At 43.9% G+C, this 21,807-nt stretch overlaps 1 protein-coding gene across 1 annotated transcript in view; it reads right to left on the minus strand.

Moving 5' to 3' along the window:
* Positions 1-2,793: 2,793 nt before the first annotated feature.
* si:ch211-51a6.2 (neurotrypsin) overlaps positions 2,794-21,807 on the minus strand; it is a 56,839-nt gene continuing 37,825 nt past the window's right edge. Inside the window, exons 10-14 of the mRNA XM_048616196.1 lie at positions 16,933-17,138; positions 15,211-15,289; positions 12,038-12,160; positions 5,166-5,446; positions 2,794-3,216 (exon numbers count right to left, since the gene is read on the minus strand). Of these exons, the coding sequence (XP_048472153.1) occupies positions 2,879-3,216; positions 5,166-5,446; positions 12,038-12,160; positions 15,211-15,289; positions 16,933-17,138 (1,027 nt within the window). The 3' untranslated portion in view covers positions 2,794-2,878. The remainder of the gene's footprint in view (positions 3,217-5,165; positions 5,447-12,037; positions 12,161-15,210; positions 15,290-16,932; positions 17,139-21,807) is intronic.

Consider the following 21,807-nt stretch of genomic DNA (forward strand, 5'->3'; position numbering starts at 1 on the left):
ATCCCACCCAGACCCCACCTCTGTAACCCTGCATTTTCTATGGCTAATCCACCTAGACTGCACATCTTTAGACTGTGGGAAGAAACTGGAGCCCCAGCGGAAACCCTCACAGACACAATGAGAACGTGCAAACTCCACATAGGTAGTCATCCAAGGGTGGAATCCAACCCGGGTCCGTGGTGCTGCAAGGCAGCAGTGCTAGCCACTGAGCCACTGTGCCGCCCCTGCAGTAGAGAGAGGAGTGACAAGGGGAACAGTGTGTGGACCATTACATCACCTACACTGTGCATGTGCCTACAGAAGGACTGGGTGTCAACGTCCTGCCCAATGGGCTGGCATGGGATAGAGTAATGGTGTAAATGGTCTGGAATATATGAATGGAGGTGTGAGCAGTGACCAATCATCCCCAGAGTACGTTCTGTCATTCAGCGAGATTATAGCTAGTCTGTGAGCTAACTCCAAATGCCAACCTTTTCCCCATACCCACCAATACCTTTGATCACAAAGATCTACCCATTTCCGACTTATAATTAACAACTGACACAGCAACAATTGTCGGTTGTGGGAGAGAGCTCTGAACTTCTACCATCCTTTGAATGTTTCCTAAAGTCATTCCCGAGAGGTCTTACTGATCGCCAGACACTCCCTTCCAGTCCTGGGCTCACAACCAACAGAAACAGTTTAACTTTATCTACCCTATCTGTTTCTGAAAGTAAAATTGTCTTTGAACCATATCAATTGCAGGGGTTGCAATGCTAGTTTGTGTAATTTAGCTCCTTGTAATTTAGCTCTTGGAGACCATTTTGATGTTTCTCCCTACTCCACCTCCCGAATACATCCTTTCTATGGTATGGTGCCCCAAACAGCTCACAGTGGCTCTATATGTGTTGTAACCAGGGCTTTGTATAGTTGATTCATGTCTTCCACCCCATTGTATCCTGCTCCTCTCAACACAAAGACCAATATTCCAATAGCCTTTCTGATTATTGATTATTTCTGGTTATTGTGATTTTGTAAAGGTCTGCATGGAGGGGATTGCGGTAAAGTGCCAGGGACCTGGGTTCAGTTCCAGCCTTGGACGAGGGGCGGCACCGTGGCTCAGTGGTTAGCACTGCTGCCTCACAGCACCAGGAACCCGGGTTTGATTCCACCCTGGGGCGACTGTCTGTCTGTGTGGAGTTTGCACATTCTCCCCGTGTCTGCGTGGGTTTCCTCCGGGTGCTCCGGTTTCCTCCCACAGTCCAAAGATGTGCAGGTTAGGTGGATTGGCCGGGCTAAATTATCCTGTAGTGCCCAGGGATGTTCAACTTAGGTGGGTTATAGGGGGATGGTTCTGGGTGGGATGCTCCAAGGGTCGGTGTGGACTTTTTGGGCTGAGGGGCCTGTTTCCACACTGTAGGGATTCTATGACTCTATGACTCTCTACGTCTGTCTGTGTGGAGTTTGCACATTCTCCCACTGTCTGCGTGGGTTTCCTCTGGGTGCTCGGTTTCCTCCGACACTCCAAAGATGTGCAGGTTAGAGTGGATTAGCCATGGGGAATGCAGGGTTACAGGGATGGGATGGTTCTGGGTGAGCTTCTCTCCAGAGGGTTGGTGTGGTCGATGGGCCAAATGGGCTTGCCCCCACACTGTCGGGCTGTGATTCTCCTTGTGCTCTTGTCTCTGTGCCTGGCATTCCAGGTTCAAGTCCTGCCCCAGGACTTGACAATTGTGAATGGTGCAGTGGTGTAGTTTGATCGTCAGCCTGAGGGGGAGCCTTCCAATGTACTTGTGGAAGTCACTTAGAGTGGGAGAGACTCATGCTGATCTGCCATATTCGATGTGAAGTGGTGTCCCTAAAGTTTAAGATTCCGGTTACAAGTTACTAACCTGTTTCAGAGGAAAATTAGCCACAGATACTGGACGTGAGTGTGCGCACAATGCTAGGTGCCACTAGGTGTGTGGGAAAAGAATAATTTGTAGAGAAGTCAGGTGTTGCAGAGCATGATGGCCTAAAATACTGCTCCTTTTTCACCCCCCTTCCCATTCCTGCCCACTCTACGGAAAAATGAAATGTTCATTCAAACCCAGAGAGCTCAACTTGAACAGTTTCCTATCCAAGATCCAAACTGACTGTGTTTCTAGTTCACAAAATAAGTAGGAGCTTTCTGATTGTACTTACCCATATCAACATTGGGAAATGATCTTTGCTAAAGAAAGGAGTTGAGGCAATCTTTCTCCGTTAATTAAAATTGCAAAGTAAAATAGTGAGAAAGAAGGTATCATGCTGAATTTAAATAACCATCAATGGAACTGCAAAATGGAAATTGATACCAGGGGAGGTGATGGCCTAGTGGTATTACCGCTTGACAGTTAATCCAGACATCCAGGTAATGTTCTGGGGACCTGGGTTCGAATCAGCAGATGGTAGAATTTGAATTCAATAAAGGAAAAATCTGGGATTAAGAGTCCAAAGATGACCACAGAACCATTGCTGATTTCCAGGAATGAACCTATCTGATTCACTAATGCCCTTTAGGGAAGGAAACTGCCATCTTTGCCTGGTCTGGCCTACATGTGACACCAGACCCACAGCAATGTGGTTGACTCTAAACTGCCCTCTGGGCAAATAGGGATGGGCAATGAATGCTGCCCTCATCCCATGAATGAATAAAAAGAAACCTCGACATAATCCTGTCATAGCTTGACTGTTGGAGTTGGTTCTAACACTGTGTTTGCTGACAGCTGTCAAACTCAAACAGACAGAGGCTATAACACAGTTACCACTCTGAGAGATCTCTGGTGCCTTTGTGTAAGAAATTAATCCAGCAGCTTATTGTTTCCTTGCCCACCACCCCTGGCCATCCTTCCCGGACATGCTATTCCTTCGGAGCTCGCTAGCTCACCGGCTTTTCTTGTCCTTTTACTTTAGTTTCCGTCACTTTCTTGATCCAAGAGACGAATTTGGCCACCTTTGTGTAAACGCCGGGAGAATCTCTCTGTCCACATCCATAGCCCCATGATGTGATGCCTAAGATGACCCAACGTCCTCCCGTGCGCTGGCACATTAGAGGGCCACCACTGTCGCCCTGGCAACTATCAACCCGCTTGTGCTCGGACAGATTGCCCGCGCAAATCATGCGGGGGGTGAACTTGTCACTGTAGCGGCTCTTGCAGATCTTCTTTGGCAGTAAGGGGACCGCACCTTGCAGTAACGTTCTTGAGTAGGATCTTCCTAAAGAGTGGGTAAGAACAATGACAAGTCATTGTATTTGCTTGGTCTCGAGTGTTGGCCGTTTGCGATACATTCGAAAAGGGCTCACAGCAGACAAAGCTGGTGTCCCCAATGTTTACCACAATATTTTTAAAGCAGTGAGTTGCTATGGTCCACTATCTTGCACAGTTTGTACTTGAAAATTAAAAACCTGGAAGGCTTTGAAATAGAAGCAAGAATGTGGGATTAACAGGTTTCGGGAGTTTTTTCAAAGAGATCATTGACACGATGGACTGAATGGCCTCTCAACATGCTCAGCATCTGATACAGACATGGCTAAGCCTAATGTTTCAAACCAGGGTGAAGCCAAGTAAAGGACAGCTTTAATGGGGTGTCCTCCAAAGGGGCAAAAGCTGAAATCTTTGAAGAATTCCATTGGGAAAAGCCCGAAATGATAAGATTAACAGGGGGCACAGACTGAATTTCATCATTGTCAACGTTGCAATTTGTAAGACGTGATTGTGCTCAGCACAAACTAAAGCACGGTACCCAATTCTGGACATCACACTCCAGGAAGCATGAGGACTTTGGTGGGTGTACAGAAGAAGTCTTTTCTCCAGGGAAGAGGAGTCCAAAACTAGACGGCATTGGTTTAAGGTGAGAGGAGCAAGATTTAAAGGGGTCTAAGGGGCAACATTTTCATGCAGAGGGTGGTGCATGTATGGAATGAACTGCCAGAGGAAGTGGTGGAGGCTGGTACAATTACAACATTTAAAAGGCATCTGGATGGGTACATGAACAGGAAGGATTCGGAGGCATATGGGGCAAATGCTGGCAAATGGGACTAGATTAATTTAGGATATCTGGTTGGCATGGCGAGTTGGACCGAAGGGTCTGTTTCCATGCTGTATAAATCCATGACTTTAAGATACTTACTAGAATGGTTCCAGGGTTGAAACATTACAGCAATGTGACATGGAACCTTGCTCCTTAGAGAATGCTAAGAGGAGATTAGTGCATTTCAAATCATAAAGATAGGGTAAATACAGAGAAAGTGTCTCCAATAGCTGAAAGATCGACAAACAGGGTGCATAAACTAAGGTGACTGGCAAAGGAAATTGAGGTTAGAGTGAGGAAAAACTATTTAATGCACTGAGTATTTAGTGACAGGCTGCAGAATACAGATATAATAGTAGCCTTCAAAAAGCAACTGGGTAGATATTTGAAGGAGGATATATTGCAGAAAGAGCATCTGTCCTTTTCCACAATTGCTGGTGGCCTTAGCTCAATAGCATCCCTTGCCACCTTACAAAACACAATCATTGTCAGCCTTGGAAAAGTTCCAATCGACCCAATGTCCACAGCCATTCAGAGGAAAGAAATCTGGATTTTCACAGCCTATTGTGTGAAAAATGTTTCCTGATTTCACTGCTAAAAAGGCCTAGCTTTAATTTTAAAGTTACATCCACGTCTTTGAGATTCCATCCCTTCCCCTGGCCCTGTGAATGGGCCATTAACGGTGTACTGGCATTGTCAATAGACTGATAGTGTAGTAGATCCATGATTATATGCCAAATCGGAAAGAGTAGGAGCAGTTCAAATTCCACTGCAGCAATTCAGTTCATTAATCTGGACTGTGAAGTTATCCTTCACAATGGAAACCATTACCTATGTGACTTTTGCCTCCAGAAACGGGAGTCCAAGTCTAAGGATAGGGTAGGCCATCAAGGACTGAGATGAGGAGATAGTTCTTCACCCAGAGAGTGGTGATCCAGTGAAATTCTCTGCCACAGTTAGGACTGTTCGGCCCCTCAAGCCCGTTCTGCCATTTAATAATCTAATTGGCTGATCTAATTGCGGTGTTAATGCCACTCGTCGACCATTTCCCTCGATTCCCTCCCCACGGTAGGGGAGACCAAAACGAGAGGGTATAGGTTTAAGGTGGGTCAGAAATCTGTCAAACCACCTACCTGTATCTCCCCAGCCAGTGATATAGCAGGAATGCTTGTTTATTCTGATCCGTTCCTTTCTGGCCGGCAGACAGACTGGAGTTGCATACTGATTGAATGTCACACAATGTCCTTCCTTCCCTTTCATTCTGACCAGCGCTATATCATTGTCACTGCTGTCTGGCTTGTAGTTCTTGTGTGTAACAATCCTTTCAATAGGGATTTCTCGTTCGTACTCATCCTCCACCGCCGTGTGGTAATCACCGACTCGAATGTAGTAATGTCGCGTCTCATTACCAAACCTGAAAAGTTCAACAGCCGAGTTAAGGCCATCCCTCTCTTTGAAATGAATGCTCTCCAAGAAAAGGTCATCCCCACTTCTCTGTTTTATGCATCACGTTCTCGAAACACATTTTGGAGAAGCAGCGTTATATCCAAACCCCATCCAAGACCCAACAGCTGCCCTGAGGGTCTCAATGGGCTGCAACCTTCGTCTGAGTCAGTTGTGGATACAAGTCCCACTCCAGTATATTGACTGTTAAATTCCGCAACGCTGAGGGAGTGCTGCACTGTCCTCCATGCTGTCCTAGAGTCATTCAGTTACACAGTACAGAAACGGACCCTTCAGTCCAACCAGTCCATGCCGACCATAATCTCAAACTAAACTAGTCCCACCTGCTCCTGGCCCATATCCCTCCAAACATTTCTTACTCATGTACTTATTCAAATGTATTTTAAACGTTGTAACTGTACCCGCATCCACACTTCTATGGGCATTCATTCCACAGACGAACCACTCTCTGGTAAAAAATTGCCTCTCATATCTTTTTTAGATGTTTTTCCACCTAGTCTTGAACTCCCCCAACTAGGGAAAAGACACCTGCCATTCACCTTATCTATATATACACTTCATTATTTATAAACCTGGATAAGCTTACCTCTCAACCTGCTACGCTCCATTGAAAAAAAAAATCCCAGCCTATCCAGCCTCTCCTAATATCTCAAACCCTCCATTCCTGGCAACATTCTGGTAAATCTTTTCTGAACCCCTCTCCAGCTTAATAATATCCTTCCTATAACAGGGCGACCAGAACTGGACACACTTCTCCTGAGGAGGCTTCACCAAGCCCTGTACAATCTCAACATGGCATTAGCTGATCTATACTAATAGTCATGATGTGGAGATACTGGTGTTGGACTGGGGTGGACAAAGTCAGAAGTTACACGACACCAGGCTATAGTCCAACAGGTTTATTTGAAAATACAAGCTTTTGGAGCTCTGCTCCTTTGTCAGGTGAAGTGAGAGAAGGGGCAGCGCTCCAAAAGCTTGTGATTTCAAATAAATCTGTTGGACTATAGCCTGGTGTCACGTGACTTCTACCCATATTAATAGTGTGCATTGTTGTAAGGTAATCAGATCATCAAACGTCAAGTGATCACAAACTCAGATCCCAAAACGTTTTACAATCTTGTAGTGTTGTGTTTTGTGTGGTTTGTTACAATACAGAAAACATTTTGGCAGCCAATTTGCCAAAAAAACAAGGCACTTTAGATGAGATGTGAACGTGAGGCACTTCCCGACACTCTCGGGTGGATACAAAAGACCCTGTGGTACAATTTCTACAGAGAACGAGACATTCTTCCCCCTCACCCCGTCCTTCCTAACGTTACTCTTTCAAACAATAACATAATCCGGTTGTCACCATATTGTTGTCTGTGGGATCTTGCTTGGCGAATCAGTGGCTGTATTTCCCTACTGTAGCAGTGACTCCCCACCAAAAGCACTTCATTTGCTGCAAGATGGCTATTGAGGCTGGATCATCAGGTACATTTAAGACTGAGATAGACAGATTTTTAATCAGGAAGGGAATCGAGGGTTATGGGGAAAAGGCAGCAAAGTGGAGGTGAGGATCATGGCTGACCTGATAATCTCATTGATAGATGGAACAGACTTGAGGGGCCGAATGGCCTATTACTGACCCGATGAGTACTGCATACAATTCTGGCTGCTGTGCTGAAGGAAGGACGTTATTAAACTGGAAAGGGTGCAAAAAAGATTGACAAGAATGTTACCGGGACTGGAGGGTTTGAGTTATAAGGAGAGGCTGGATAGGCTAAGACTTTTTTCCCTGGAGCGTTGGAGGATGAGAGGTGACCTTATTGAGGTTTAAGGTGAATTGCCAAGGTCTTTTCCCTAGGGTGGGGGAGTCCAAAACTAGAGGGCATAGGTTTATGTTGAGAGGGGGAAACTTAAAAGAGATCTGAGGGGCATCTTTTTCACACAGAAGGTGGTGCGTGTATGGAATGAGTTGCTAGAGGAAGTTGTAGAGGCAGGTACAATTACAATATTTAAAAGACATTTTGACAAGTACATGGATGTGAAAGGTTTAGAGGGAAATGGGCCAAATGCAGCCAAATGGGACTAGTTCAGTTTAGGAAATGTGGTCAACATGGATAGGTTGTGCTGAAAGGTTTGTTTCTGTGCTGTATGACTAGCTGACTTTGGCGCATCGTAGGGGTCTTATTAGGAGCGTTATAAATGCAAGCCACCCTTCCCATGGTAGTTCTTTACCCCTTCTGTTCCCTCTCTTTGTGATAATGCTGAGGCGTAGTCCAGGCGTCCCACCCACCGCCCTCTGCAGCACGAGGCTAATTACAGTCAATTGTTTGCTAAATGTTGCTGCCCATTACCACAGGAACAAGGCCAGAGGGGACACGCCAACTTGCAATCAGGCACAGGAAGCTGTGTTGGGAAATTAGAGCTGATTTCATTGTTAACTCCCAGTTACCAGCCAAACATGCAAGAAGGTTCAGAAAAGATTTACCAGGGTTTCAGCTATAAAAATAGACTGGAAAGACTGAGACTTTTTTTCACTGGAGCGTAGGAGGTTGAGGGGTAACCTTACAAAGGTTTATAAAATTATGATAAGGTGAATGACAAGAGTCTTCGCCCGAGGGTGGGGGAGTTTGAAACCGGGGGCATATTTTTAAGGTGAGAGGAAGGAGATTTACAAAGGACATGAGGGGCAACTTTTTCACACAGAGAGTGGTTCGTGTATGGAGTGAACTTCCAGAGGAAGTGGTGGATGCAGGCACAGTCACAAAGTTTAAAAGACATTTAAATAAGTACATGAGTAAGAAATGTTTGGAGGGAAATGGGCCAAGCACAGGCAGGTGGGGCCAGTTTAGTTTGGGAATGTGGTTAGCATGGACTGGTTGGACCAAAGGGTCTGTTTCCATGCTGTATGACTTTATGATTCTCTGCCTGTACATTAGTTGAGCACAGCACTTTGCACTGTGTGTGCCCAGCCCAAGGGTGTTGAGTTCAGTTGTTGCTATTTCCGTCACCTTCCAAACTATCAGCTGATGAAACCATAGGAAGGATTTTCTCCCATTTGTGCAAAGCCTCCATTTTAAAATTCTCCTTCTTATTTTCAAAACCCTCCATTGCCTCAATCCCTCTCTTCCCCTGTAACCTCTTCCATCCCTACCCATCCTTGCATTTCTCCAATCTTGACTTCTCGTACGTTCACAATTTCCACTGCTCCATCACTGACTGCCTGGGTCCTAAGCTCTGGAACTCCTCTCCGAAAAATCTCTAACTTCTTGAGCGGTGTTCGTTAATGGTACTGTGAAGCCACTCGGGCCATTTAATGGCGTTAAATAAATGCAGACATTGCACCGAGGAGTGGGAAACGTGGCAAGTCACCAACAAAATATTTTTGTGATAAATCCCATCTGTCAGAGGGCAAACTTTGACCCATCACAGTAAAAGTGGTCCTTGCTAAACAAGTTCAGGACAAGCCAGGGCCCCTGTGCTGCTAATCTCCATCACAGGAGCCTTACGCACTTGTGGAGAGAAACAAAAATAATACTGCATATTACTGAGGAGTGTCCCCTTATACACACTCAGAAATTAGGAGCCTGTTGTTTGGTTCCAACGATTTGCAATCATTAAAGAAATAATTCACATTGTTATACAGTTCGATGCTACTCACCCAAATTAAAATAAAACTTTAAAAAGAAAGTGGTTTCAGAGGGATAGGCAGAAAGAATATAAGAGACAAGGATTGTCACTAACTGGAGAAAGGAGATCACTGCAAAGGTAAACTCTGAGAAGCAACTTAACATGGTACATCAAAACTAAAAACTGAAAGAACTGCGGATGCTGGAAATCAGAAACAGAAACAAAAACAGAAACTGCTGGAAAAGCTCTGCAGACCTGGCAGCATCTATGGAGAGAAATCAGAGTTAATGCTTCGAATCTAGTGGCCCTTCTTCAGAATGGATCGATCAGAAATGATACATCAGATGATCACCCTTTATTAATACAGCATTTCCAAGGTGTTTCAGTGGCTGTAAAGCATCTTGGGACATCCTGAGTCACAGAGTCATACAGCATGTAAACAGACCCTTTGGTCCAACCAGTCCATGCTGAACATAATCCCAAACTGAACTAGCCCCACCTGCCTACTCCTGGCCCACATCCATCCAAACATTTCCAATTCATGTACCTATCCAAATGTGTTTTAAACGCTGTAATTGTACCCACATCCTCAGGAAGTTCATTCCACACACGAATCAGTCTGTGTAAAAAAGTTGTCCCTCATTCCTTTGTAAATCTCTCTCCTCTCACCTTAAAATAGACCCCCTAGTCTTGAAACCCCCCATTCGAGGGAAAAGGAAGTGCATATTATAATTACATTATTGACAGCGTGAGATTTCTAGCACCACTTTTAAACTTTGTTGAGGACACAGTGCCAACTGTGAATCCGAAACTTCCCATTCTATAAAAGTGAATTCGATCCCACTACTACTGTGCTTTTATAATGCTCAATAATTACATTTATTATAGGTCATCCAAATGGGAAAGGCTGGAAATACCCAGCAGGCCAGGCAGAATCCGTGGAGAGAGAAAAACAGATAACAATTCAGGTGATGACCTTCCACCAGAATGATGACATGATTTTCTGTCTTTCTTTAATGTTTCCAGTGTTTACAGTATTTTATTCTTAGAGTCATAGAGATCTACAGCATAGAAAATGGCCCTTCAGCCCATTGAGTCAGTGCCAGTCAAAAACAACCACCTATTCTAATCCCATTTTCCAGTACTTGGTGCATAGCTTTGGCATTGCAAGTGTACATCTAAATTCTTCTTAAATGTTATGAGGGATTCCGCCCTCTGATGTGTTACTCTTAGATTCTATCTAACTTGTGCTAAGTGTTTTCAAGCATTGAGTTATGCCATGAGTCATTGGGATCCAGCTGTAGTTTTATTGTTCATGGGACATTAGCGTTGCTGGTTAGACCAGTATTTATTGCTCTTCCTTGGTTGCCCTGGAGAAAGTGGTGGTGAGCTGCCTTCTTAAACCATTGCATTCCATGTGCTGCAGGTAGACACACAAAGCTATCAGGGAGGGAATTCCAGGATTGTGGCCCAGTGACGCTGAAGGAACAGTGATATATTTCTAAGTCAGAATGTTGGGTGGCTTGGAGAGGAAGCTGCCCTGGAGGTGATGCTCAATCTAAGTAATCTGCCCTTGCTTTATAGGTGGCAGAAGGTATGGCTCTGGAAGATCCTACTGAAGGACTCTTTCATGATGGCGTTGGTGATTTTTAAAAAATTAATTAATGGTATGAGAGCTTTGCTGGTTAGGCCAGAATAGTCCCTAACTGCCTTTGACATGCCCTTATACATGCTGGATACTAAAGCAATTACAATACCTATCCTAATAAAGCAAAATATTGCAGATGCTGGACATCTGAAACAAACACAGGGAATTCTGAAGAAGAGTCATGCCAGAAACATTAACTGTTTTTATCTTCACAGAAGCTGCCAGACAGATTACTCATCCTACTGCACTAAGATTTAAAAAATCTTGAGCAATTGCATTGTGCTTAAATTAGCCACAAGCTGATGTTGTACCTTTGAGTTGGTTTATGGAGGATGATCAGAGTTTCTCACAGCCTTATAATGAAATAGCCTTATTATGAATATTGGGAGGGTATGGTTTATGGATGTTAGATATCTTCCAGTCCCTTCACACATCAGCAAGGACACAAAAACCTCGCCATTCAATTCACGTGGCACTTCTCTGTGAGAATATTAGAGCCTTAGTGCTCAACCCCTTTACCCATTGAATGACAGAGGAGTTAATCCACTTATAAACAGGATAACACTTCCATCTAAATAACAGGCAAAATACTTGTTTTAGACATTTGCGAAGTGATATTTTCACAGCATTGTGCAATTAACTAGTGATGATAGCTCAGCAGAGTGCATGTCTGTTTCACATCCGTATGGTTAGAAAGAAAGACTTGCACTTACATAGCCTCACAGTATCCCAAAGGACTTTACAGCCAAGGAAGCGTTATTTTTCTTGCAGTGTAGCCAATGTTGCAATCGGGGAAATGCGGTGGCTAAACTGTGCAGAGCAAGATCCCATAAATGGCAGCATGACAACGAGCAGATAATCTGCTTGTGTGATGTTTATTGAGGAATAAATTTTGGCCAGGACTGCAGATCTCCAATGTGGTGATGTGGAATTGTTTACACAGGGGACCCTTAGTTTAACAGCTCCTCTCAAAGGCAGCCCCAGTGGTGTATCAGTCTGGAGGTCGCACTCAAAGCCTTTGCAGTGGGACTTGAAACCTTGATCTCTGGACTCCACGGCAAGGGTGCGATCCAGCGGACACTTCAAAACCCTCAGGCTCACCACAAACAGGCCATAAGTTTTACACAGCTACTGCACCGGGCTCAGTGCTGGGGGTAGAGACATACCACTCACACGTAAAGCAAAAACTAAAATGTTAACCACACCGGTAAATCTAAACGGAATGAGGAAACGGGTCTTTTACAATGAAAGCGACAGACAATGCTCCCTTTCACAAACCTCTTGAAGCAGTGAGCAGCCGTCAACACCCAGCAGTTGTTGATTAGTGTGGCTCCACACAGTAAACGACTCTCTCGGTAAAATGTCTTGTGCCTCAGTGAAGCTTGCCATGGCCAGCCCCCTCTGGAAAAACAGCCCAAAAGTATCGTTACACCTCCATACACTACAGAGAGGGAACAAATTCACCAAATAGAAAAAGAACAACCAACACATTTTACTTTGTATGTGAGGTGTGTGGCTTACAATGAGCCCACACACTCACAGCTGTTTCTTCTGATACAGGGGGATCCTTAAAGCAAGTAGAGAACACAGTCAAGGAAGTTCTGCTAAACCTTCAGGAAACCATCAGACATTCTACTCTGAGCACCTCAGTTAAAGAAGAATATCAAGGGCCTGAGAAGCTGAAGAGATTTCCACGAAGGGTACTGGGATGGGTGGTCACAACAGGTAGAGAGGATGGGATAGCTGGGAATGTTCTCCTTGTGGTGGACAGAGGTCATGGGTGATTTAATGCAGGGCTTGAAAAATATAAAGCGCTTTGATAGCTTTATTTTTTATTCATTCTTGGGATGAGGGCATCACCAGCTAGGCCAGCATTTATTGCCCATCCCTAATTGCCCAGAGGGCAGTTAAGAGTCAACCACATTGCTGTGGGTCTGGAGTTACATGTAGGTCAGACCAGGTAAGGATGGCAGTATCCTTCCCTAAAGGACATTAGTGAACCTGGGGTCACTTTGAATACCTGCAGCACTGGTCAACACAGAAATGCAATAGATCACGTTCCAGTTGCATTTTGAAGCAATGTACATTTCTTTTAAACTAAGTAGTCCACAAGGCAAATTATAACTTCCTTGTGGAAAAATGACTTTATTCAATGTTTCCACCACCAGGAATATACCCAGGTGGCCAGGGAACCAGTAACTTCCTCATTGAACATAATGAAAGGCAGATTCTGTATGGCTAAGAACGAACATCACAGGTTCTGGCTGTATTGGGAGCAAGCAGTGAGATAAAATTAAGCAATCTATCCATTTAAAGTGACTTCAATGTAAATATAATCCCCAAGTTCGGTTTTCGGTATTTGATGCATGCAGTTACTCACTACAAGCATGTCTTTTACAGATACAGCTCTCAGTAATTGAAAGCTCTGATGTTTTTACACTTTCTTTCTACAGATAAGAATACGAACAGGCAAAGATACACTAAACACATTGTAAAAATTCTCCCATACACGTCAAATTCAAAAGAGATCTTCAGATAACACCACTTATTTTCACTCATGAAATTCATTAACCTTGGAGACTGGCATTTAAGAGTTGCTACCTTGTATTCAAATTGTTTGGGAGTCGATTTTAAAATTGCAAACACATGTAGATATGGAACTTCATTAAATCTCTCTCCCTAGGTCTCTTTTTTTTAAAATTCATTCAGGATACATAGGTATCACTGACTGGGCCAGCATTTATTGTCTGTCCCCAGTTGCCCCTTGAGAAGGTGGCGCTGAGCTTCTCCTTGAACTGCTGTAGTCCATTTGGTATAAATAGATCCACAATCCTGTTAAGGAGGCAGTTCCAGGATTTTGACCAAGTGACACTGAAGAAAAGGCAATATACTTCCAAGTCAGGATGGTGAGTGGCTTCGAAGGTAGGGCTATTTTGTCCTGGATGGTATCAAGCTTCTTGAAAATTGTTTGAGCTGCACTCAACCAAGCTCATGGTATTCCATTCAGTCTCTGGGCTGTGCTTGTAAATGGTGGGCAAGCTTTTGGGAGTCAGGAGGTGAGTTATTCACCACAGTATTCCTAGCTTCTGACTGCTCATGTGGCCACAGTACTTACATGGCTGGTCCAGTTCAGTTTTTGGTCAATGGTAACCCCAGGATGTGGATGGTAGGAAATTCAGTGATGGTAATGCCACTGAATCTCAAGTGCTGATGGTTATATTCTCTCTTGTTGGAGATGCTTATAGCATGGCATTTGTGTGGCGTGAATGTTTCTTGCCATTTTTCAGCCCATGCCTGGATATTGTCAAGGTCTTGCTGCATTTGTACATGGAGTGCTTCAGTATCTGAGGAGTCATGAATGGTGCTGAACATTGCACAACTTTCAGCAAACATCCTGACTTCTGATCTTATGATGGAGGGATGGTCATTGATGAAGCAACTGAAGATGGTTGGGCCTAAGACACTACCCTGAGGAACTCCTGCAGAGATGCCCTGGGACTGAGATGATTGATCTCCAACAACCACAACCATCTTCCTTTGTGCCAGGTATGTGTCCAACCAGGAAAGGATTTTCCTTCTAATTTCCTTTGGCTCCAGTATTGCTAAGGGGGTCCTTGGTGCCATATTTGATCAAATGTGGCCTTGATGTCAAGGGCGGTCACTCTCACCTCACTACTGAACATGTTGCTAAGACTGTTAGCTAGTAAGCCAGGACTTTTGTGTTTTATGAAGCAGAGACCCGTACAGTTATCCCATTGCATGCTCCGGTCACTAGATAGCATTCCAGATAAGTTACAAACATCCTTCTCTGTGGGGAATGGTCTGCACTCTATTTCCAATGTCCTCGGGCTACCTGACTGAAAATACGAGCTTCAGTGTCTTGGAAATTGGAGCTAGGAATGCTTGCTGGTTAAGAACCAAACAGTTTGCCATTAGCTGAATATTCTGAATGAAGGAATGTGTAAAGGTGATCCCAAGGAAACATAAGGAGGATTGACAGATGTAACAAAAAGCAGGAATCATTTTATTATGTTGATAGAAAGAACAGAAGTAACCTTAGAAAGACAAAGGGTTAACTGATTGATCAAGGTGGCATCTGACAACCCACTAACGTGTACTTAAATCCATCTGCCTCTCTCCATAAGATCTCCCTAATTTCTTCTTAATTCCTGTGAGAATCAGCCTCATCTATTAATAATTCTATAACACCCTCCCTCCTAAAACTTTCTCCACAGAAGATGATCCCATTCATTTAAAAATACATCAACCAAGCCAGAAATTAATTACATTATCCGGTGGTCTAGTAGGAAGGTGAAATAATGCACGGAATTATTAAATACCTTTTATCGAAAGTTTATCGAAAATTCAAAATTGTGCCCTTCTAAACTCAGATTGTCAGTGTTTTCCCGGGACAGAAAAGCGTTGACTTAAATATCATTTTTAATTCCTACCTGATTGACTTATTCCCTCCAATAATCCGCTTTCTGCGACGATTTATCAAACGGAGACCACACACTGAAGGCAAAGAACCTAAACATCCCCAAACAAAGCTGATTAAAATTTAAGCTTAACCACAGAGAGTGCTGGAGAAACTCTGTGGGAGGAAGAAACAGAGTTAACTTTTCAAGTCCTTTGTCAAGGTATTTGTCCTTTGTTTTCAGTGATATTTTGTTTAAAACTTCTCATAAATAGATTATTTAAAGGCAGTAAGCTTATTCCATAATTATTATAAAATTATAAAGTACGTTACTCTGAAGTATATACATCTCTGCCAGTGTATTAATTAAAGTTGACATGCTTGAGGTGCCAATATGAACCGTTTATTTTCAATGTGTGTATGGAGGGTAGTCCCTCAAAAGGGGATGACACCTTTAAAGGCCTGGCCCAGCACGGCGATCTCTGAGCACAGTGTGGCGGTTTCTCGGCCCGGTGTGGCGGTCTCTCGGCCTGGTGTGGCGGTCTCTCGGCCCGGCGTGGCCTCAGCACAGACTTCTGGCCTTGAGATGATTTCACAAGAGCCTTGAGGTGAAGCCTGGCACGTCTGGAGTCGAGGCCCAGTGTGGGCTGGAGGCTGGGTGCCAGCATGGACCAAGTTGGAAGGACAGTTATTCTGACTTTTTACTTCTCTATTTTCTAATTTATTCCTACTATTTGCAATGCTGAACTTCTTATATCTTTGTTTTTCTAATTTTTTTTCCCTAAGAATTTGTACTGTAGAATCTGTACCTAGGTACCTTTGTACCTAAGATGGCACCATTAGTGGCGACTTGTAAACTTTTCACTGTGCTCATTTGAGTGCATGACAATAAAGCTAATTCTAATTTATGTGAAATATGAGGCTAAAATTAAAAAGAGTTTGATCATGGCTCTGATCATGAGTTCAAAATAAATGCAGGAAATGCTGGAGTTATATGACAGTCTTTGTAAGGAAAAGTAGAATCATGTTTCAAGAACAAAACCCTTTTGATAATTTCGGTCATGGACTAGATTTTGTGTTAAAAATGACGGACAATCAATCTTCACCACTGCGTTGGAGTACATTGGACAGTAACTTTCAGTGAAGGTTTGGGATGGGAATGTTCTTTTTTTAAAATTTAAACAGTCTCTATATACATGTATTGTCACTAGAGCAGTCCTGTACAGTCTTTGCCGATGGACATCAAACAAACATTGAAGTTTGACTTTCCCAACGATTCCAACGAACAAACTCAAGGCATTTCTTACTTATGCACAATACTATTTACACACATTTGAGGCACTAGGAGGATCCGAAAACTGTACAGACCCCCATTTAACTTTGGCAGAAAAACCTTAGATGATGGTCTTTCCCCCCTTGGCACCTTGGCAGCTGCTGCCCCAAGCTTTAGTGCGTCCCTCAGCACGTAGTCCTGGACCTTGGAATGTGCCAGTCTGCAACACTCGGTCAGGGTCAACTCTCTGCGCTGGAAGACCAACAAGGATGGAGCAGACCAAAAAGTATCTTTCACTGAGTTGATGGTCCTCCAGGCGCAGTTGATGTCTGTCCTGGTGTACGTCCTGGGGAACAGATGTAGAGGACAGAGTTCTGCGTCATGGAGCTGCTCGAGACAAACTTTGACAAAAAACCACTGCTTCTCTCTCCAGACTTTATAGAAGCTTATCCCCTCTCAGCGGTCAGCGTGGCCAATACTCACCACCACTGCTAAGCTCCTCGAGAGCATCCTCCTTATAATCGCAGATGACTCCTGCATCTTCCCCGTGCCAGCAGTTATGGATTCCAAAGCCAGGTGTGCTGCACTCATCCAGGGAATTCTCATGGCCGGTGCATCTTACGTTGTCCAAGTGGATAGGTCCGTGGCCCTCCCCAAAGTAGGCCATTGTTCTGGCTTTGGATTGGCCACTGTAAGAGAAAGAGTCCTCTCATTGTCAGCTTCGTTTCCACTTCCCTTCTGCAACTGATGGGTGGGGCTTGAAATGGCAGACATCTTTTGGCCACTGTGTGGACCCTTACCCCGAACATACAAGAAAGCTTTCCACACAGGAGATCCTTCCCAATGTCATTTCTGACTGTGTCAACACGTAGCGATTAGGGAAACATCTACCCACGATTAAAAATGTCTCTGCAATTGGGTGGGTGGGGAGCGGTAAAACATTTAAATTACAGTGTGGCTATTCTTGGTAGATTCTTTTTTATACAAAGACTTGTGGAAATCTGGAAGACCCTCATCTCCCCAAAAAAACTGCAGTTGTTATGAGGTGGGGGCTGAGGGGCTTTTGAAAGTTTTAAAGCTGGGATCAATCGATTTTCATTTGGCAACGTTATCATGGGTTGTAGAAACAAGGAGAAAACTTCAGATCAGGCACAATCTCATTGAATGGTGAACAGGTTTGAAGATTTGAATGACGCAAGACTTTTTAAAATATATTTTTTCGCAGCTTGTGAACAACACTGGCTAGGGCAGTATTTATCTCTAATTGTCCAGAGGGTAGTAAAAATCAAGCACAGTGCAGTGAGTCTGGAGTTCCATCTAGGCTAATAGATTTCCTCCCCTAAAGGACATTTGTGAACCAGGTAGGTATTAACAGCAATTAACACCATGAGGTGGTGAACTCTTTGGTGAACTTAAATTTAACCATCTGCCACAGTGGGACTGAAACCCATACAGCCAGCACAAGTAGCCTGGGTTTCGGGATCTCTAGCCCAGTGACATTACCAGTACAATACCACAACCTTCCCTTTAGATAGGCAGTTGTGATCAGTTTAAGCAAAGGAAGAAATGGGGCTTTTCTTGTTAGAATTGAGCAGATTAACGCCTGGGGTGATAAAACTGTTGCATCGGTTGGGGTAGATAGAAGCTGTCACTTGTTTTTTTTCTTCCTGGGGAGTGATGAGGTCTCAGTATTGGCTGATACAACTCCAGCAGAAATCCCAATCAAGCAAGCCAATAACAAAAGTTTCCACTGGCTGGTATCCAATCAGGGACAGGGGGTCAGTTAGCTAGTTTGCAAACAGAGTGACACTAACTACATGAGTTCAATTCCCGCTCTAACTGAGGTTACCAGTGACGCACTCTCTTTCTCAATCTCTCCCCTTGTCTGAGGCATGGTGACCCTGAGGTTAAACCATCACCAGTCAGCTCTCTCTAATGAGAGAATAGGACTATGGTGTCTTTACCTTTAATCAGGGGAGACATTGAGGAAATTCCAGTTATTAAGTATTCAGGAGCAGGAGATCAAAGGTAAAATCAGAAGCAAGGAATTCCCCTCCCTCTCAGGACTGTGGCTGACTTTATCCTACAAGGACTGCAGCAATTCAGGAAGGCATTCACCACCTTCTTAGGGACAATTAGAGACAAATAGTGGCCTAGTCAGCATCTGCCACATCCTATCAATGAATACAAGAGAAAATGTGGGATGAAGTGCAGGAGAAACTTCGAGAATGAGAGTTGTGAGGATCAGTTAGTGACTGAGGCAGAGATGAATGTCAACATGTAGGACTGAGTTTGACAGGTGGTTAAATGAATGGGATTAATGGAATTTAGAAATGAATAAAGGGAATATCAAGGATGGTGTGGAATGGGCCTACCCTCTTTGGATTTTAGAAGAATGGGAAATAATTTCATTGAAACATAGAAAATTGCTCAAAGGGTTTGACAGGGTCAATAGAGAGAGAGAGAGAGACAGACAACAAGGTGCAGGGCTGGATGAACACAGCAGGCCAAGCAGCATCATAGGAGCAGAAAGGCTGACGTTTCGGGCCTAGACCCTTCATCAGAAAAGGGGGAGGGGAAGGGGGTTCGGAAATAAATAGGGAGAGAGTGGGAGGCGGATAGAAGATGGATAGAGGAGAGGATAGTTGGAGAGGAAACAAACTGGTCGAAGAGGCGGGGATGGAGCCAGTAAAGGTGAGTGTAGGTGGGGAGTTAGGGAGGGGATAGGTCAGTCCAGGGAGGACGGACAGGTCAAGGGGGTGGGATGAGGTTAGTAGGTAGGAGATGGGGGTGCGGCTTGAGGTGGGAGGAGGGGATAGATGGGAGGAAGAACAGGTTAGGGAGGCGGGGACGAGCTGGACTGGTTTTGGGATGCGGTAGGGGGAGGGGAGATTTTGAAGCTTGTGAAATCCACATTGATACCATTGGGCTGCAGGGTTCCCAAGCGGAATATGAGTTGCTGTTCCTGCAACCTTCGGGTGGCATCGTTGTGGCACTGCAGGAGGCCCAGGATGGACATGTCGTCTGACCCCCGCCCTTCGACCTGTTGTTTCCTCTCCACCTATCCTCTCCTCTATCCATCTTCTATCCGCCTCCCACTCTCTCCCTATTTATTTCAGAACCCCCTTCCCCTCCCCCTTTTCTGATGAAGGGTCTAGGCCCGAAACGTCAGCCTTTCTGCTCCTATGATGCTGCTTGGCCTGCTGTGTTCATCCAGCCCTGCACCTTGTTGTCTCGGATTCTCCAGCATCTGCAGTTCTACTATCTCTAATTCAATAGAGAGAGGCTGTTTTTCCATGGATGGGGAATCTAGGACTCAGGTGTTGTTATGGTAGAATAAGGGGTTGTCTATTTAGCACTCAGATAAGGTGAACGTTTCCTCATTCAGAACCTTCAGAAATCATTTTCCCAGAGAACGGTGGATAATTATATTCAAGTGAGGATAGATAAACTTTGTGGATTCTAAAGGCAAAGAGGGATATGAGGAATAGGTGAGAAAGTAAAACTCTGGTAGAGTATCAGCTAAGACAATATTAAATGGTAAAGGAGACTCGAGAGGCCAAACTCCTCTTTCTGGTTCTCCTGGAATAGGACGCCTATTTGACAATTGGGGCTATGGCTCTTGTGAGGGATAAACATCAACATGAACCAGGTCGGCTGAAATAACTGTGCTGTAATTCCAAGACAGAGACGTTTAGTCCTCTGCCATCATTGAGGACACAGCCAACACAGTGAATCTTCTCCAACAGTTACAGAATAGAATCTGACATAATGACTCCCTAGTCCTAGAGTCCCCATCCAGGGAAAAACAGCCTCTCCCTACTGACCCTGTCAAACCCTTTGAGCAATTTTCTATGTTTCAATGAAATCGTTTCTCATCCTTCTAAAATCCAAAGAGGGTAGGCCCATTCCACACCATACTTGATATTTCCTTTATTCATTCCTAAATTCCATTAATCCTATTCATTTAACCACCTGTCAAACTCAGTCCTAAATGTTGACATTCATTTCTGCTTCACTTATTAAATGACCCTCATAACTCTCATTCTCAAAGTTTCTCCTGCACTTTATCCTACATCTTCTCTTGTATTCGTTTACAGGATGTGGCAGGCACTGACTAGGCCACCATATATCCTAATGTCAGTATGTACAGGACCCTCAACTTTATCTCAGTCTATCATAGATGTGACATATTGAGTTACATACCACAAAGTGATGCTCCCAGCTTGAGTGTCACTCACCAGAAAGACAGAACAAGAACTTCACAAATATTGTCCAATAATGCAGCTAAACATTATATACAGTTCTTAGGGCTAAAGGTACCAAAGAGTTTGGAGAGAAAGCAGAACAGGATATTCAGTTGGATGGTTAGCCATGATCACATTGAACGGCTAAAAGGGCTGAATAGCCTTATCCTACTTCTATTTTCAATGTCTCTATGTAATGTAATTGAAATATCTTTGTCTGGATCTACCTGTTATAGAATGGCTGGGAAATTGCTGGGGAAATGAAGACAATTATATCACTATTATTGTGGAAAGGATCCAACAGTTTGTAGTGTGGACTTGGACAGTGTGCCCTACAAATTACCACAAATTTCTGGAAAGTTAGGGCCAGTCAACCATTAGCCTCCCGAAGACTATAGCTTCCTGTCAATCTTCCCACTAGTTTTAGGGAATTGTCGGATTTGCAGTAAAAATGCAAACAAATCTCATGTTATTTTGTGTCAAGGTGACCTTCTTAATTATTGGATTTATTGACCTAATATGAGAATCAGTCTTCAAGGTTGAGAAAAGAAATGGTTGAAATTGTGAAATCTCATTCCTGCAGGTGGTAAATTATTACTGGAGTCTATTAATCATTTAATTAAATCTTTTTCTTACTTTTCTTTCCTGTTCTGTCTCTCTGTTTATTCAATCTTTCTTTTCTTTCCTATTTCTAATTTGATTCTATTTCCTCTGCAAAGTTGCATCTTCCTTAACGTTCTGACTTTCCCTGAATTGCCAGTCGTCCTGTTAGCGATTTGATATTTCCAGTTTGTAGTGGTTGGCACCAGGTTCACTCATTTACTGTGAGGTTCTTGATTAGGGTGGTTAACCTGGGCCAGAACAGGAAAACCTTGGCTGACCAATATATCCAGGATGTGGAGGTGCTGATGAAGATTAGAAGCTCCTCAGTTGAGGACTGATTCCGAGCTGGCTAGCTACAGTCAGTGTACTGTGCACAAGTACATAAAGGGTGACTCAGTGATGGGACCCAGCCTGAAATAACCCAGCAGTTATTTGCAACAGCGAAGATAAAAGTGCCACCTTGGTCCATAAGATGCCCAGCTCGAGCCATGCAATTTAGGGAAGGAAA

Source organism: Rhincodon typus, chromosome 34 (genome assembly GCF_021869965.1).
Source record: "Rhincodon typus isolate 14 chromosome 34, sRhiTyp1.1, whole genome shotgun sequence".
In the NCBI taxonomy this organism is placed as follows: domain Eukaryota; kingdom Metazoa; phylum Chordata; class Chondrichthyes; order Orectolobiformes; family Rhincodontidae; genus Rhincodon; species Rhincodon typus.